A 17,332-nucleotide genomic window follows, 5' to 3' on the forward strand; every position below is an offset into this window, starting at 1 on the left:
TATGCACATGTGTGATTGTGTACATGGTTAGCATATATGCAAACACATGCGGTGAGAACACCGCTACCCGAAGGAAGACGCAAAAGTTTATCCCTCAAGTTATTACTAAGCAGTTGTGAAAGACGTGAAACGTTACTGTGCTGCGTGCTTCGGCATTTCGCTGTTAATCGCTTGGCGTATGGTTTGTTCGTCTGCATGTTGTTTTACACCAGCGGCCTAAGGACATCTCAGTCACACTCGCCGCGGTGGCTCAGTGGCTAAGGCGTTGTGCTGCTTAGCACGAGGTCACGGGTTGGATTCCCGGCCGCGGCGGCCGCTTTTCTGATTGAGGCGAAAAGCAAAAGCGCCCGTGTGTACGAGATTTTGGCGCACGTTAAAGATCCCAGGTGGTCAAAATAATCCGGAGCCCTCCACTACGGCGCGCCTCATCGCCTGCGTTGCGTCGGCGCGTTGAACCCTAAATCAATCAATCATCTCAGTCACAATTTGTTAGCATTTGTTGAATTAATTTTTTGGACTGATCAAATACACACTCATCCGGTTCATCGAACTCCCGCCTGTCGGCAAAGTGCTCATCGCGCTTGCCCTTTCGCATAGCATGATGAGCCTTGGCGACCTAGGGTCACCAAACGTCGCTGGTAAGTTGGTGATACATCGGTGATGATATCGTTTTCGTTGTCTCATAATCACTGGGAGGTGCATCACAAGTGACATGTATTACAATTACCGCTACTCCCACATACAAGCCGTTAAGTTCATCGACCTCTATTATTTATGGGCCTATGCTATTTCGTTGAGAAGTGCGGATACTACACCCGGTCTATTTTCTTTATAAAAAGACCAACTACAACAGGAAAAAATGTCTCCATCATAGCGAAACTCTCCGAAACAAACAAAGTTAATTTTCACTTGCAAAAGAGTGAATGATTCAATTAGCCACTGTGACACATTGCTCATGAGACACAGTGCAGCTAAACCCGCCGCGGTGGCTCAGTGGGGCGTTGCGCTGCTGAGCACGAGGTCGCGGGTTCGATTCCCGGCCGCGGCGGCCGGCGCGTTAAACCCTACAATCAATCAATCACAGTGCAGCTAAAACGCCCTTTGGTCCTTTGCAATGTATACAACGAAAATTAGGAGGCGCAGAAAACTGGAAAAATCGGCCAGGCTGAAGCATGCATTAATAAAGAAATAAATGAGAATATAAGTATTAGAATATCTCGATTTCTGCTCATATCGCATGCTAGACATTACGAGTACCCTGCCCGGTAATGTTGCCCAACAACAGTCAATATGCACGAGCAAGCGACAAACGGTGCGGGGAACATTGATGGGGACAAAATAAGACAAGACTGCGGTTGAAGTCGAGTCATAAAGTACATTCGACTGAACCTGAGCTTTTCGTGTCTGGATGCGCCAATATTTGGGTCGTTATACGAATGTCCAAAAGTAATAGAATTTGGATTTTTTTTTAATTCGTACGGGTCCGCAATATTTTTACAGCCGTTTGGCTCATTTACTGACGGGCAGACAGCTGACCTCAGGGCTCGTGTGCGTATATTTTCAAGCGCACGAACAGTGTTTTTACTCTCCCTGTAGGGCTTGCAGGATGGAATCACTTACGTGACCTTTTTTATTTCTCTCAGTGCGTGTTGTGATGTACCGGATTTCCTCTGGTTAATCGCCGCCGATGCGTCAGTAGACAACTTCGTCGTTGTTGCGTCAAATACACTGTTCCCAGGTCTGCCGTTCGTACAAATAATATTTATTATTTCCGCAAATCTTGTTTTCTAAACTGCTCTACATGGAACATGTACGGATGCCCGCATGTTCCGCCCCTCGGCTTCGGTAAAACACGTAGGCACTGTATGTACGCGGCGCTGATTCGATCGAACAAAAAAAAAAGGGCAAGTTTCAATAATTCCTCCTAGCTGGTCTTGCAGCGTTCCTTACTGGTAAGCGACGCTCCTTCATGACATATTATGTTTCGGTGCTCGTTTCCATGTCTTCGGCCATTCCTTTCGCCAGTTTCGCGCGCGTCGCAAACGGGCGTAATGTCGCCGCCGCAGACGGCAAGAGTCGCTGACCCGACTATGGCTGCTATACGTTCTGGGATTGCACCCCGGCGCTCCGTTTATTTGCTGGGTGCGTACCACTACGCTGAGTGCGTACTACTACGAATTGTACCACTGCGCCATGGTACCACTGTCAATCGCAGCTTACAAACGGCACTCCATGTGACCAATGAACAACCGTCATAGTGCTGTGCTCAAATGGTAGGCGAAGATCGAAACACGCCACAATATAGTAGATGGAACAATATGTGGTGGTACTTCACCTTCCCAGTACACAAGTTCCCGCCGTGATTTGCGCAAAGCGCGTCAAAAACATTAGAAAATCCTTGGACTCGCGTAAAACAAGTGAGAAACTATTTGTAAAAAGCTGCGGCACTGACCTGCCAGGGACATTATGTCGGCGAGCTATGCGCAAACATAGATTTTTTGGAAGGCCTCTCTGGAAAATCTCCGAGGACACCTAAGCACTTCTCATGAGTTGTGAATGCGGAAGAATTAATTTCCGGTTCGCGAACTAATATATTGGTATTGTAGGCGCTGCCGTGGGCCACGCAGAGCCCCGTGGCTCGCTGGTGACTACTGCGGCGCTGGGTGAGGTGATGGCGGTGGGGGCGAATCACAGTGCAACACTTACCCACACCGCTGACGGTCTATACTGAACGCCCCGCTTCTTTTCTTTGTGTTGCGTTTGCAGCCACATGGCGCATCGCAGTCAGCGGTGGCATCAGCCCGGCACATACCCGCGCTTGCAGCCAATGCACGCGCTTTTACTTTTTTCTGGCGTACGTGGTATGGTACGCGTCGCAGCCACTGGGATTTAAGGAGCCACTACCGCAAACCCGCAGTGGTGGTGAGCGTTGGCCAATGCTCCTCTGCGGGCATATGTGTCTCTCTAGGTATGTAACATTGTGTGAGTATTTGGACCCGCATAAACTTAAAATTCTGGGGTTAAGCGTTGGCCAAAACATATCTGCGAGTATGTCTGCGCGCAACAGCCAAAGGGGGGTTTAGGAGCCGTTTCCCTGCCACAGGCACCGGACTCCGGTTTTCTCGCTCAATGGCCCATCTGATGCCTTCGCGTTAGTAAAACGTGGCTAGGCTTATTGCACATCTTCAGTAACCACACAGAGCAAGGAAGTAAGAAATAAAGGTCAAAGACAGGCCCGAATGTGAAGTCGCGCTACAAAGCAAGGAGATAACCTGGTGCTTGCTTTTAAGGGAGCATTTACTGTCGTTTGATTGTAATCTTTACTCGGTTTTAAATCCAGCCATAATGCTTTAATGCAACACATGAGAAAACGCACAGATATATGCATGCTTTGGACCCTTTGAGAGCTGACCAGGCTTCGTTCTCGTAAAACACAGAGACAGCAGAAAAAATAATCGTAATCCTAACTGTCCCTAAGAGCTTAAGATTGCCTTTGATAACATGCTATTTACAAGTTGCCTGCGTATTTCGTGTACGTGTGGCTTAGAAGAACCGAAAACTGAGCGAGTTGGTGGGAATTCAACGCGAAAGGCTGCGCAGAGATAAACGCTTTGGCAGGAGAAACGGACGGCACGAGTGCAGACTCTCAACTAGGTAGTTGATAGTCTGCGCTCGTGTCGTCCATTTCTTCTTTCAAAGTTTTTGCTTTTGCGCAGTCTTTTGCGGTCTACATGCATGGTCTTGAATGGACTCAGCGGCTTGCATGGGTGTCAGTTGTGTTCCGTTAAGCGAATGAGCGTAATTTACTATTTTGCGGAAGTCTAGAGCATCAGTTTACCCGTAAAGCCTAGAAGTGGAAATACATGTAAGGCCTAGAAGAATAGTTCTTACTCTGCGACCTCCTCATGTATTACGCTTGTCTATTTTTTTATGTAGATTTTCCTTTCGATAAACTTAAAACGTCTACTTCAAATTTCAACATCGTGGGCTCATGGCGCCCGCCTCGCGAGTTATCGCAGTGCGGTCACAATAGCTTGCAATGCGGTTTCACGCAAACCAGACATCGAAATTGCTGTTTGCATCTAGGGTTCGTATCGACTCTTTGTTGTCCACGGAAGTTCACATCGGTTAAACGCGTTTGACGTCCACTGAATTCCACCCGACGAGCATGCCATGGACGGTGTCGTCATATCGTCATCATATCGCCGCCAAATCGGCAAGAGCTTGGGGCGAAGGGAATGGCGCGTTTGAATGCACTTTCCTTGTGTAAAAAAGCGCGTAAATGGAAACAGAGTACTCGGGAGACAGCCTGAACATTTTATACTGCAAGCTGATAAGGTAATTGTACGTTGTTTTCTATTCGCTGTATGTAGTGCCCCTTCAAGGCGTGTCGCGTAGTGGTGATTACAGAACAGTGGTGATTACAGTGGTGATTACAGAACGTAGTGGTGATTACAGAACGCCAATACTGACACGGAGAGTTTAGCCAGCGTGCAGGGCTTTCGCTTTTGTCACACTGCACCAATTAAGGAGCATTGGGCAGGCCGCAAAAGACTGTGCGTTGGCCCGCGAATGAGCCGCCACCTACACAATACGTTCGCATGCATGCACTGATGCCTCTTCACGCGGCCGTTTCTACATGTAAATACACAACGTAAAAGATGTTGACGGAACAAGAGCGGAGAAAAAGTGTATAAACGGGGGAGAAGAATCACGTTGGACGCTCAGGGGAAGGAAGCAATGACTGGAAACATCGGAAGGTATGTAGAGAGAGAGAGAGAGATACTTTATTGAGCAAAAAAAAAAAAAGAATTGTGGCGTGGCTTTCTAGTACTTATGGAATGCGCCGCAACGGAAGACTCGTCATTAACTTGGACCTATCGATGTCTTTCTGCGAACACCCCACGTTGTGTACAGAGGCGTTTTTCTTTTTTGTCGCCATACAAAAAAAAAAAAACGGCATCTTCGGGCTGCAGCACGTAGAAACGTTGAGCGTAGCGACCACCATCACGTCCATCATAAAGTAATACTCGAAAGTCTTCTCCGCTGAAATGCGCACGAATGCCCAGTAATTACTATCAATGTGGGTGATGACACGCTCAGTGTTGCCATCGCTGGGCATCAGACATCCGCTAAAAAGCAATGAGAAATCCGCCAGATTCCGCTAGATTCTAAAACATATCCGCTAAATTTTCCGCTAGGGCCTATTTTATTTAAAATAACAGTGCAATTTCGTATGATAAACACCTTTATCATTCTTAAAAGCTTCCTAAAACTACGAGAGCTGAAATAATATATAAAAGAGTCTTCCAAGGAGTCTAACAGAACACTTCAGGTTTCAGTGCTGCGGTGGTCGTCATTGGCTAACCTCGTCACAGAAGAGGCTAAAAGTTATAAATGTTCACACTGATAAAAAAAAACTCACAGGTCAACGAAAAACACATCGAGGTCTTCGTCGACGCTGTCGTTGTCTGACACCATCTCCACAGGACCGCTGGTACTTGTTGAGGGACCAGAAAGGTGACTTGGTTGCACATACGTTGCAGTTGTTCCGATTGCACTAACAACTGCTGCGGAAAGTTCGCAATCAAAACAACTTTTCTGATGTCACTTCAGTCCCGCTGTTATGACGAGGGTGGCGTTTGTTGTTTCAGGCTTCGGCTTGTTCCTCATCTTGCATTTTACTATGTTAAGCGGACTAAACCTCATCTCTACTTCGGCATTTGGCTACGGCAGCACGAGCATCGACATGGCGAATCCGGCCAGCTCAGCGAACGGGTTTTTGCCGCAGGCGTCCTTATAGGAGTGAACTTCAGACCAGAACGACTGCGTGAACGATATTTGCTTCCAGTACAGGAAGATGATTTTGCTCCACTGGTTTTGAATTTTTTCGATTGTCTCAGAGCCGTTTTGAAACCTCACGGATTTGTTTGTCTGAGATAGGCGAAGCAAGTGAACAGGAGCCCTCCTAACCTCTGAAGTGAAGCAATTTCTGCATTTTAGAGGACACGAAAATGGTTTCTTGCAGGGCGATTTTGAATCGGTGCACTGCGTGAGGTATCCGCCAGAAATCCGCGATGTATGAAAATGGCCCGTCAAAAAATCCACTAGCCGCTAGACTAATTTTTTCCCCGTCAGAATAAAATGAAATCCGCCAGATTTAGCGGAAAATCCGCTAAATTGGCATCACTGGACACGCTACTTGGCATTTTGGATTGCCTAGTCTGAGTGGAGCCGGAGTAACGAGCGATAGTTACTCAAGTCACTGCTCGCTGGCGCTGACGTCACCCCCGGGGGAGTAGGCTGTGCATTTGCGCCCCTTCGTCTCACGCAGCTCTACACCCTCCTGAACGATGGCCGCTTGCATATTTCCCCGCAGAACTGTTGACAGAGCGCCCCACAAAGACCTGCAGGGTTTTCGATCAGAAATTAGGATTCCTGATTGACCGTTTAACGTGCGTATACTCATCTGCGGCGCTCTTTCGGGCTGCTCCACTCGAACTATTCTCCCATCGTCCAGATCGTAATAAATTACTGGCTTGAAACTTTTATATCAATAGAAGCGACCTGCTGTAGTACTCCTCCCTTCCAGCTCCTTCATAAAATTAAGAGATACTGCCAAGGATTGGGCTGTGGCACTCTTTCTTCATTATTTTTGTTTGTTTGTTTGTTTGTTTGTTTGTTTGTTTGTTTGTTTGTTTGTTTGTTTGTTTCAGGAGTCTGTATTAAATATTAGCGAGTTTTGAGCTTTATTTATCTAAACTTTTCCACGTGGCTGTTCTAGCAAGGCGTCTTTGTCGTGTCCTTCCTTTGAGTAACTTTGGCCAAAGGAGCTTACTGCAATACTGTTTCCACAAGGCCAATCCACTAAGACCAGTCGTCTGTTCAAATGTTATCGATAGGCTGAAGCTCTCACCTGATCGAAGCCCGGGTGGTATCTTCAAAGCATTTTTTTTTCTTTTCAGTGACTTCCAAACTAACCAGCATTTATGGTAGCCTTCTTGGGTGTGCGAAACTAGCAGTAATACAGTCAGATAGGTTGATGACACCACAAATGACTCGCTCGTGTCACAAACACCGATGGAATGTTCGCCACAGCATGCGTTACGAAAAAGAAGGCCCACTTACTGCGGACTCAGATTTTAATGAACAAATAAGAATGCATAAATGTATAAATCGTTGTTTGCCAAAGCAATGTGTTACTGATTTGCTATTATTATTTTTTTTCGCGGCATAAGTTCACTTAGCGGCGAAGGAGGAACGCTATTTAATCATTACTTCCACGTGTGTAAAGATATGTTGTGTAAAGATCAGCTCAGGTGGATGGTACAAGCGGAAATGGATAAGCGCAATTTGCTTGAAAAAAAAAAAAAAAAAACAAGGCACAAAAAGAAGACTCATTCGTTTAAACTTCTTAACAAATGCATTGAAGCACACCGAGCGCCACGTGGATTATAATTTAGAAGACATTTAAAGAAGCTGAAAAGAAAAAAAAATGTAGAGTTCGTCACGCAGGCGTAACAAGAACTGCGATGCATGCATGTGGCGTCTGTTTGCGAAGATGCAAGTGGGCGTCGTGCTTTTCGGCAATAAAGCTCATCAGATTCTCGAAATAAATGCCAAAAAGTGGCAGCGAGTTCAAAATTTCGTCGGGCTTTTCTTTTATATACACACGAACGGTGGAGCTGATTGAAGTGTGCTGAGGGAAATGTATTCGCTGCTCAGTGGCCTGCGCCTGTAGTGAGTATGCGTTGCGGCAACAGCTGGAATAACAACGTAAAGATCGATTGCGGTCATCCGACGGTCGGCGTAGGTTTCGTAAGCCTCCTCCTGACTCCAATGATCATCCCTCGGCGCGCTTAGCAAGCAGGCTCGATGTCGCCTGCGCCGTCGTCCTCACGAACGATGGTTTACGACGTGTGGAAACAAACAGAACAGAAACAAAACAAGAAGGAGGCGTGCAAAGAGGCTGTTTTTTTTTTTTTTTTTTTTTTTTTTTTTTTTTTTTTTTTTTGCCGACTCCTGTTGGCTGCAATGTCGTCAGCGTGGAGGTCGTCGAACGGTGCAACAGCCCCGAGCTGCTCCGTCACAGCTCACGGGGCGGCCGAAATTGCGGCAGAACGATGCTTCCAGTGATATTTTCGCAGCTGTCTTGGCAGACGAAATGACTTTATAGGGCAAAAGCACCGATTTTATAAGCGCATGTAGTGCCTTTAAATGGGCAGGGTCTGACTACTCAGCTCAGAAAGAGGGATCGTATCTGCCTAACAGCTTCATCAGCCGCACCCGGGTGATGCAATTAATTCCTCGGGCTTCTCCCCGTGTGTCTGTTCTACCACACGCACGTGAGGGACCAATTATTGTAATCGAACAAGCAATGCGGGTGAATAGCGGGGCCCAGCATATAATATGACTCGAAAAAATGTAATTTGCGCCGTGACATTACGAAATGCAAACACGACGCTTCGCATTGGGCGATTACACAGCGTAGATTGTATTTTTCGGTGAAGTTTGTCCGGCATCGTTATTCGTTGAATCTGCTCTCTTCGACGCATTGTTTGGTAACCGAGGCGCATTTTGGCGAAACAGGCCATCGGAGACTTTTCAGAGTGGGCCACCTGGCTAATCACTCCACTGTTTCATTTTATGGCCTGCGACGAGGACCAAAGCACTGCAGTTGCGATCATTCCTCTTTCTTGCGGAAAATGAGTGATTTATAAGAGGACAGTTAACCACCATGAACACACAAAGAATTAATTATGATGATGATGATGGTGGTGGTGGTGGTGGTGGTGGTCGTGGGGGTGGTGGTGGTGGCAAACACAGACGCCAATGAATATACACGCCAAAGCCGAAAATTGGCTTGTATGGTAAGGTCCAGCAGCAGCAGCGCAGCTCTTTTCGATCGCAAATTTCAGAACAAATTGGCTTACAAAAACAGTCAACAACAAACCAATGCCTCGGAGAACTCATTACAGTCGTAAATATATATCTTCTCGTACACCTTTACGGAAATGAGTGGGTGCTGGTGGAACAGGACAACGTATACGATATCATCAGGGGTGCGTTTTAGCGGCATTTTGCGGGGGGGAGGGGGGGGGGGAAATAACGTTCTTCGTGCGAAGCTAACCTGAGACAAAGAAAAATAATGCCGGGCTAGCAAGAAATGGAGTGCGGGTCTGCGTTGCTAGGCAACGTCGGGCATGCGCAGAGCGGATCGCCTGCCGAGCGGAACAATGCCGCCGTGGCACGAAAGATGCGGGCGCGCCTTTCTTGCTGGCGGAAGCTTTCCAGCTGCTGTGTTGCTCCGTATCCTTCAGCTGTTTCTGCTTGCTGCTGTATGAGTAGGGTATGGGTATGGTGGTGTTGGTGTGGGCATAGATGAAGCAGGGCCATCAGTTGATCGTTAAATATTAGAATTTAGTGACGTTCAGTTGTTTTACTTACAGCCCCGTTTCGTTTTATTTACTGAATTTTCGCTTAACTTACGCGCGTCGTTAGTGTCATTTAACTTCTCAGAAAAGCGTAGTCATGAGTTCAAAACGCTTATATAAAGACGCTACACCTTCACTTGAAAAAAAAAAAAAGTGCGCTGTGTGAATGCCTTTGTTAATTAGGATATACCCTAAATTATAACCTTGCGATAAACCAGGACTAACCAAGGCGCGGCACCCCGCTCTCGAGCTAACGTCGAATTCGCCACGTTAAACGGCGTTATTTCTTTAAATGATTGCTGAAATTGGTCTGCCGCACTCTTGTTGGAGTTTGCATCTACTTGTTGGGTGGATTGCACCCGCCGCGGTGGCTCAGTGGCTAAGGCGTTGCGCGGCTGAGCACGAGGTCGCGGGTTCGATTCCCGGCCGCGGCGGTCGCTTTTCTGGTGGAGGCGAAAGGCAAAAACGCCCGTGTGTCCGACATTTCGGCGCACGTTAAAGATCCCCGGGTGGTCAAAATTAATCCGTAGCCCTCCACTACGGCGCGCCTCATCGCCTGGGTTGCGTCGGCGCGTTAAACCCTACAATCAATCAATCTTGTTGGCTGGATTTCAGGAACCTAGTTTATATTGAAGGCCCGGAAGAACCAGGCTTCCTTAGTTATATGCGGCAATAGCGTCACACAGCACTGCGATGTGCCCGTTTGGTGATATCTGTAAACTTGAAATGTTTAAATACTCTGATATACCGTGGTTAGTATCGACCCTGTGTTAGTAAATGCACGTTCGCAACAACTGCTTCGCTCACCTGCGGGTTACAAGCGACATCGCCGGGGGGAATATGGAACGCATTTTTCCCTAGCATGAACTGCCATTGTGACAATAAAAAAGTGCGGAAACGTGCAGAGAAATCTCAGAAGACGGGCTGGGCACTCCAAACTAGTTACGTGATAAGGTGGTGAGGAAATGTTTACAACTCTCTTCAGTATCCATTTAGAGGCGACAAGCATCGCGAAAACTAAGGCTATAGATGTGCTTGACCGCGCTAAGCACCATGCCTTAAAATCCTGGAATTTTTGTATGTTAACTCACTGGAAAAACGCCTCGTTGAAATTGCAGCGCTGAGCTGTTTCAAACCTGTTGCTTTGCTTCGGTATACAACAACGCCACCAGAAGCGCCTCGCCATCCACAAGTTAATGAAATTCCCCGCCCGTGGAAAAATAAGCTGGAGATCTCTCACTAAGCCGCGGAAGCGGGCTTGATAAGCCTCCAGGCTCTATTCTCAGATTGCGAGCGCATGCCGCTTGCTTCATATCTATGCTGGCACGGGTGACGAGCTGGTTATTGCAATACCGCGTCTGCGTGTGCGGTTGAAACCAAGGTAAACGCAAACGAAATTTGCAAGCAGTGTGAATAGCGCATGGCGGCGTATTCCCTGCAAGCTCGGGTATGCATCAACGGTTACGGTGGTGTGCTTTCGCATACGCGCTCAGGCGAAGCAACTCCGCATTGTCAACCATTTGCTTCTGCCCTTCTCGTTTCAGGTCCGAGGGCTGTGAGAGCGGCCCTTGTGACATTGCTGGCGGAAAGACTATTGTGAACCGGTACGTATAGCCTGGAAACATTGCTTCCTCTTCTGGCGTAGAACCGCACTTAATAGTCTGCTCATTAATTACAGGCTTTTTAAGGGATTTTTTTAAGTGAAGCTTCTGTGGCTAGGATACAGTATTTTATGGCGTCCGTGCGCGCGCCCGCGCGGTAAAACGCAATGCGGGAAACCCAGCTTACAAAGACCAAGGTTATCGCCAAAGCAAACGCGTGTCGCCGCCCGCCTCGGAGCGGAAACTCCCCTTAGAAGTGAGATTGAAAGAGCCAAGTGAGAACTGAAGAGCCAAGAACCAAAGCAAACGAATTTCGCCGCTCGCGTCGGAGCTGTGTGTGTCTGTGAGTGTATGACGTAGTGCGTGACATAGTGTGCGCGGGATTAGGCGACCAAGCGCGCGGCGTTAGAAAACGTACAGTAACAGACAAATGAAACGCGAACACGAAAATAGGAACAAGAACACACAAATATCGCGATTTCTTTCCCTACAAGAGAAACTGTCGCGTGGCTTTATTAAAGTTACAAATATTTAAAGTGTGCCTTTCAAAATACACCGCTCGCGAACCATTATTTTAACTCCACTATCCATATTCTTTGATTTTGCGTGTTCTGGTTCATATTTCCGTGTTCTCATTTCATTTGTCCGTGAGTGTACATCACAGCCTGTGTGCAATGACAACGCTGTCTCCACGAAAGTCGCACGCTGTTCAAAACGTGATTTGGACCTCGAGCTTATGCGTCTCGTCACTTGGATATCCATCTTGAGTGGCTTAGTTGATAATAGGCGAAATTTTCAAGATTAAAACTTGACTTTGACTTCAAGCTTATACGTCTCATCACTTGGATACGCATTTGGAGCGGATTAGTTATTATTAATGGGCACCATTTTCAAAATCAGTACAGTCAAACTAAAAGTGTGTGCGTGTATGTGTGTGTCTTCCTTAGGGATGACTGCCGTAAGCGCTCAAGACTGAGAAATGAAAATTCATCGTACCTTTCGCTTAAATTATGTGTCACCTCTATGTCGTGTGCTAAAAAGCTTCGCTGGTCATCCACTTTCGCAGGGCCGGAATGGCGAGTTAGCTATTGATGTTTTTGTTGTTGTAATTGCGTATTAGTTAAAAGATTTAAATTGTTAAAAGCTAGTCTCCTCAAGCAGCAGTCTTTCCTGCAATGACGGCCACTCATAGCTTGACACGATGCTCTAAACTTTTTCTCAAATTAACGAAGTTGTCGTGCTTGTTGTTTATTGCTCATTTTAGATGTCGTTGGAATTGAAAATCCGACGGTGGTCCTTCGCAAACGTAAGGCTTATTTCCAACTTGTCTGCAAGAAATAACTCGATACTTGGTGCCCCGTGGCGAGAGGCAGTCCCGTTTCGGGCAACGAAGTGTTCGTATCCCGAAGTGTTGGTTGTCTCTATCGCGACGTAGGTGTAAGCTATGAAGGTTTTTTTTTATTATTTTTTTTTCTTGAGGCAAAAGCCCCAAGTGCCCCATTGTGCGTAAACCACCGTTGTTGTAGTTGTCCGGCACAGAAAATGGCCGCCGGTGCAAAGAGTGAATAACCCGCATTTGAAACTGGATTTGAAACCAGGATTTCACAGCAGGAGCTTAACGCGTTGCAACTGTTATATATATATATATATATATATATATATATATATATATATATATATATATATATATATATATATATATATATATATATATATATATATATATATATATATATCTCCGCACGTTGCCACGGATGCAAGAAAAGTTAAATCGGTGCGTGCCGCGTGGCAAGTGAACGTGACAGCGTGTGACGTGGACAGGTGTCGCCCAGCCGCGCAGAACTCTGATTCTGGAAAACGGTAGCGTGTGTCACCAGTCTGCTTGTTGAAGTATTTCGCGCCAAGAGACGAAGAAACGAAAGGGGTAAGAGAGACGTAAATACGACGTTGCAGTAAAGGAGTCGTTGATAAGTATCGCCAGGCTTTCGCTTTCGAAGTGCGTAAGAAGGTCTAAGTGCCTCGACAAATTTTGTTCCGAATGTTTGAAGACTTAAAAATGAACAAAACAACTATTTGTTTTTGTTTTTCTTAAAGCCCATCATTTTTTCGCCTTCCAAGTCCCATAACTCTAATGTCAATTTGGAGCACGGGTTTTCCCTTACTTTGTTATATTGACCTCGGCTGCTAGGCCCTTTAAAGGGAAGCTGAAGCGCTTTCCAAAAAATTTGAGTTAGATTAACAGTTATATTGTTTCTTGCGCGCCGATTCCGAATATCACATTGAAATTTATCGTACATGAGTCCAAGTGGCATTTATCTTGCAAAAAGCGCGGCCCCGTTTGAAAGACGCGCGCTTTTCGTCTTTTGACGCCCCTGATTGGTTGCGAGGTTTATTGCCAATGTTAATGTAGCAACGGAGGTTGCTAATTATTTAGGAACAGATAAAAGAAAACAAAACACCGAAGAAGATATTTTTGTAAAATAAGAACGTTTAAGCTCGCGAAAGCCTCGTTCACAATGAAATCGTCTGTATTTCATACTGACGATTAAGTGCTGACAAATTCAGTGTAAACAAGGCTCCCGTGTGGGTACCGAAACGTCTTATTTTAATAAAATATTTTGCTCGGTGTTTTTGGTGTTATTCTCTTGTAGCATGACCTATCCAAACCAGACGGGCTTCTGTCAAGCCCTTCACTTCGTTTAGAAAGTACAAAAATTTAAACATGGCACTAACTAACTAGTTAGCCAGTTTATTATACAATAATGGTTAATTAGCTTCCCAATAAGTTTTGCAAAAATATAATGGTAGAACCAGAGGTAAAACGCAACTAGTCCGCGTCTAAGATACGCACCGGTGGCGTTTGTTGCTCACGGAAGGAAGGAAGGAAGGAAAAATGTAGAAGAAAGGCAGGAAAGTTAACCTGGCTAGAGCCTAGTTTGCTATCCTGCACGTGGGAAAGGGGAAAGGGGCAAAAAAGAGAGAGGAAAAAAAGGGGAAAAGTTGGACCAGACACGTATGCCCAGCACAGAGGCACTGACAGAGATTGACAGTGGAGGCTCTCAGTCTGTAATTTTGCTTTCCTTAGGAGGTGAATCCTGTAATTTTTTGTCGTTAGTGCATCTTGAGATGAAAACCTGAGCGAATCAAATGTGGGTCTCAGTGAGTCGATGAAACATGCGGGCTATAAAACGAGCCGTTGCGGACGGCTATAGGGTGTCCATCTGGCTCCAAAAACTCAAGTGCGCAATGAAGATGCCTTGGGTGCTGCGTATTTGTCGGCTCTTAACTTAGAATTTGTTTTTCAGGAGAGCCTCTGGATACCTGTAAAAGTCGCAGTGTGTAGATCCATCTCCGCACCTCCAATTATGAGATTGACGCGCTGCCTACTGCGCTACCAAGGCAGATTGCCAAGAAAAAAAAGTTATCGGTGAAAGTTCTTTGCGCTGTTTATGATGCTACGTGAAGCGCTAAAAGTCAGTAGGCCCGACACACGGGTAAATTAACAGGCGAAGCCAAAAAAAAAAAAAAAAAAAGAGTTGTCACAGGTGCAGCTATACGCGTACATGCGAAACCGAATGATTTACTCGTATGGCGAGTGTTGATCTACACGTATAGCTTTGGTCATTCGGGGAGAGTAAATATACTCTGCGGAGTGTTGCCTCGCGGATGAATCCGTACAACTCTCCCGAGCTCTGGAGGCGCGCCCTGTCCAGCTCATGCCTGTCCGACCAGCTTCGACTGGTGGAGCGGGCTGTAGCGGCTGGCAAAGCGTATGGGGTCCTGGACTGAGGACTCCACCTCCTAAAGACTCCATACAAATTTGCTACACAATAAAGATGTTTATCCTCCTCCTCCTCCCCGCGGATGAAGGCACAGGTCACCCATGTGGAGCATGAAGTCCGCATCCCTCGGACGCCACACTCGTTCGCTTCCCCCTTCTTTCTCTCCCGCCTCTTCTACCAAATTGTCATTGCTTTTCTTTCTGTTCTATTCCGCGTCTATAGTTTCGTGAGTATAGCTGCTTTTTTTTTTTCTTTTCATTTGCATTCCCTGAAGACTACGTTCCGCCCAGTATTAGATCATATTGTTATCGACAGAGCAATGCTGTAACTTGGATAAAACCCGAGAGTACGCTAAGATCGCTAATTATATGCGCTGGGATCTAGAAAGGTCACAAGCACGACTATGGAGTTTCGAAGATGTGAATCTCAAAGCGGGCCTCGTTCAAAGCTCTTGAAAGATGGGGTGGTCTCATTGATTGATTGTAGGGTTTAACGGGCCGACGCTACAAATGCGATGACGCACGCCGTAGTGGACGGCTCCGGATTAATTTTGACCACCAGGGGATCTTTATGGTGCGCCGAAATCTCGTACACAAGGGAGTTTTTGCTTTTCGCCTCCATCAGAAAGCGGCCGCCGCGGCCGGGAATCGAACACGCGTCCTCGTGCTCATGGGATTGTCTCAAATGGCGGCTGAATTCAGTTTCACAGTTTTTACTCGCGCCCGTGCTTAACACAGCGGCAATGAATCCTCGCTAAGCATCATTATTCTAGCGGAAACGTTACTCCCATAGTTTTATTTCCCGTCGCCTTAATTATAGCTACCGGGATCCGACCATTGTTTATATAAACGTTAGTGATCGTACAAATTTCTGGCTGTCGAATCGAAGTGCGCATGCGCCTACTATAACCGACAGCACCGGCGGCAGTCTGGAGACGGCAGAGCTTGTGCGGGGTTACAGGCATTGGTGCGTTGTTACTGCAAAAAGAAGTGGGTGCCGTCTGGGCCAGATGTCTCGCCGCCACCATTTCTAAGCAACAGGGCGATATGGGCCGAAATACTGCTTGTTGGGGTGTAAACATTATATGCCTTATAAAACGCGAAAAGTAGCCGTCGTCGTCGGTAGCGTCAACACGATTGGTACTAGAAGTCACGTGACCTCAGCGGCGCTAACTGCGCAGTGGGTGAGCGCTGTTGCTCAGCTTCCGCATTTCTACACGTAAGCAGTCTTAAGTGTTTCTGCCGAATTGTGTCAATTCAAAGGCCGCTCCCACAACTAGCTCTTCCACAGTTTTCGCCTTAACTTTGTGCGTCTCATTCCGGCAATATGCGCCCCAGAAGTAATTTCCACGCATCAAAAGAGAGTGGCTTTTGAGAAGTGCGTAAGAAGTTCGCAGACGTAAACAGAGACACGGCCAGTTTGCGTGCTTTCCCGCAGTCCGGTCCTTTAGATTTGCAGCAGGCTCGTAATGCGCGCAATTGAAGCTTCTCACAGAGGCTTCGCCGAGCTCATAACGGCCGTTCGTTTGCACAGTGTCCCTTTGCAGAATGCGCGACGACAGCGTGCTGCTGCGCGGGGTCACCTGCTGGCTGCTTTATTTGTCGCGGAAGTCTGGCAGATCGAGAGTGAAATCCAATTATGGGGGCACCCTTATCCCTGCTTGTTTTTGTGGAAGCCCGATGAAAGGGGCATCCACAAAACCGTTGAGCCAGTGCTCGCGGGTCTCGCGCTCTACAAATTCGTGCGAGCCCGGCACGGTGAAACCGAATGTAAACATTGCGCAGACACTTGCTTGCGTGGACCGTCGGTAAACAGCGCAGGCAGCGAACGCTACCGATTATTAGAGAGTTTTAGCATAGCGGGTACCGTCCGCTAACGCTACGGCGGCGGGTAGCGGGGCCCGATAGGCAGGTGCATATTCGTTCCGGTAGGGTGGATTAGTTCCGCGGGCCGGCCTTCGCCATGACCGCTCATCCTCTCCACTGAGGGGCAACCTCATCGCCCTCCCCGCGCCCCTGCGCATTCGGGTCCCGGTAACCCGCCGCCGCAGCGTGTCCGCTAGCCGCTATGCTAAAACTCTCTAATAGAGAGCCTCTTGCAAATCTCCCTTCCATAAGCGCGTGCAAATAAGAATCCCGGCTGGGCACGCGGGACCGTAAACATGTCTGTTTTCGAATGCCGCACTGGTAGACTGAAGGCGACCGAGGGTACACAGACAGTAAAAGGATGGCAAGTTAGGGTAGTTGCTTCACATTCATGTTGAAAAACAATGCAAAATACGCAGGGAGGAAAAAGAGTATTTCAGCGTTGTGCCGTAGTTTCTATTTCTGTTTCTATTTCTATTTCGTAGTTTCTATTCAGGGTGTCGAATCGAAATTGAACCGAACCGTAAACCGGAACCGAACTGGTATTTTACCCGGAACTGAACCCGAACTCGGACCGTTATGGTTTGAGCACGCTGAACCCGAACCCGAACTGAACCGAGAAAAGAAATAACGGTTACCGGTTCACGACG

The 17,332-nt window shown here is 47.0% G+C and overlaps 1 protein-coding gene across 16 annotated transcripts in view; it reads left to right on the top strand.

Moving 5' to 3' along the window:
* LOC144148562 (E3 ubiquitin-protein ligase MARCHF8-like) overlaps positions 1-17,332 on the top strand; it is a 190,236-nt gene that overhangs the window by 104,564 nt on the left and 68,340 nt on the right. For 8 of the 16 annotated variants that reach the window (XM_077680085.1, XM_077680137.1, XM_077680095.1 and 5 more), the window contains exons 2-3: positions 10,979-11,038; positions 12,300-12,341. In XM_077680085.1, coding sequence (XP_077536211.1) covers positions 12,300-12,341 — 42 coding nt within the window. In that variant the 5' untranslated portion in view covers positions 10,979-11,038. The remainder of the gene's footprint in view (positions 1-10,978; positions 11,039-12,299; positions 12,342-17,332) is intronic. The other 8 variants (XM_077680109.1, XM_077680153.1, XM_077680116.1 and 5 more) reach the window with 1 other exon arrangement.

Source organism: Haemaphysalis longicornis, unplaced genomic scaffold (assembly GCF_048455015.1).
Source record: "Haemaphysalis longicornis isolate Haplotype H1 unplaced genomic scaffold, Haemaphysalis longicornis Haplotype H1 scaffold_1, whole genome shotgun sequence".
Lineage (NCBI taxonomy): Eukaryota > Metazoa > Arthropoda > Arachnida > Ixodida > Ixodidae > Haemaphysalis > Haemaphysalis longicornis.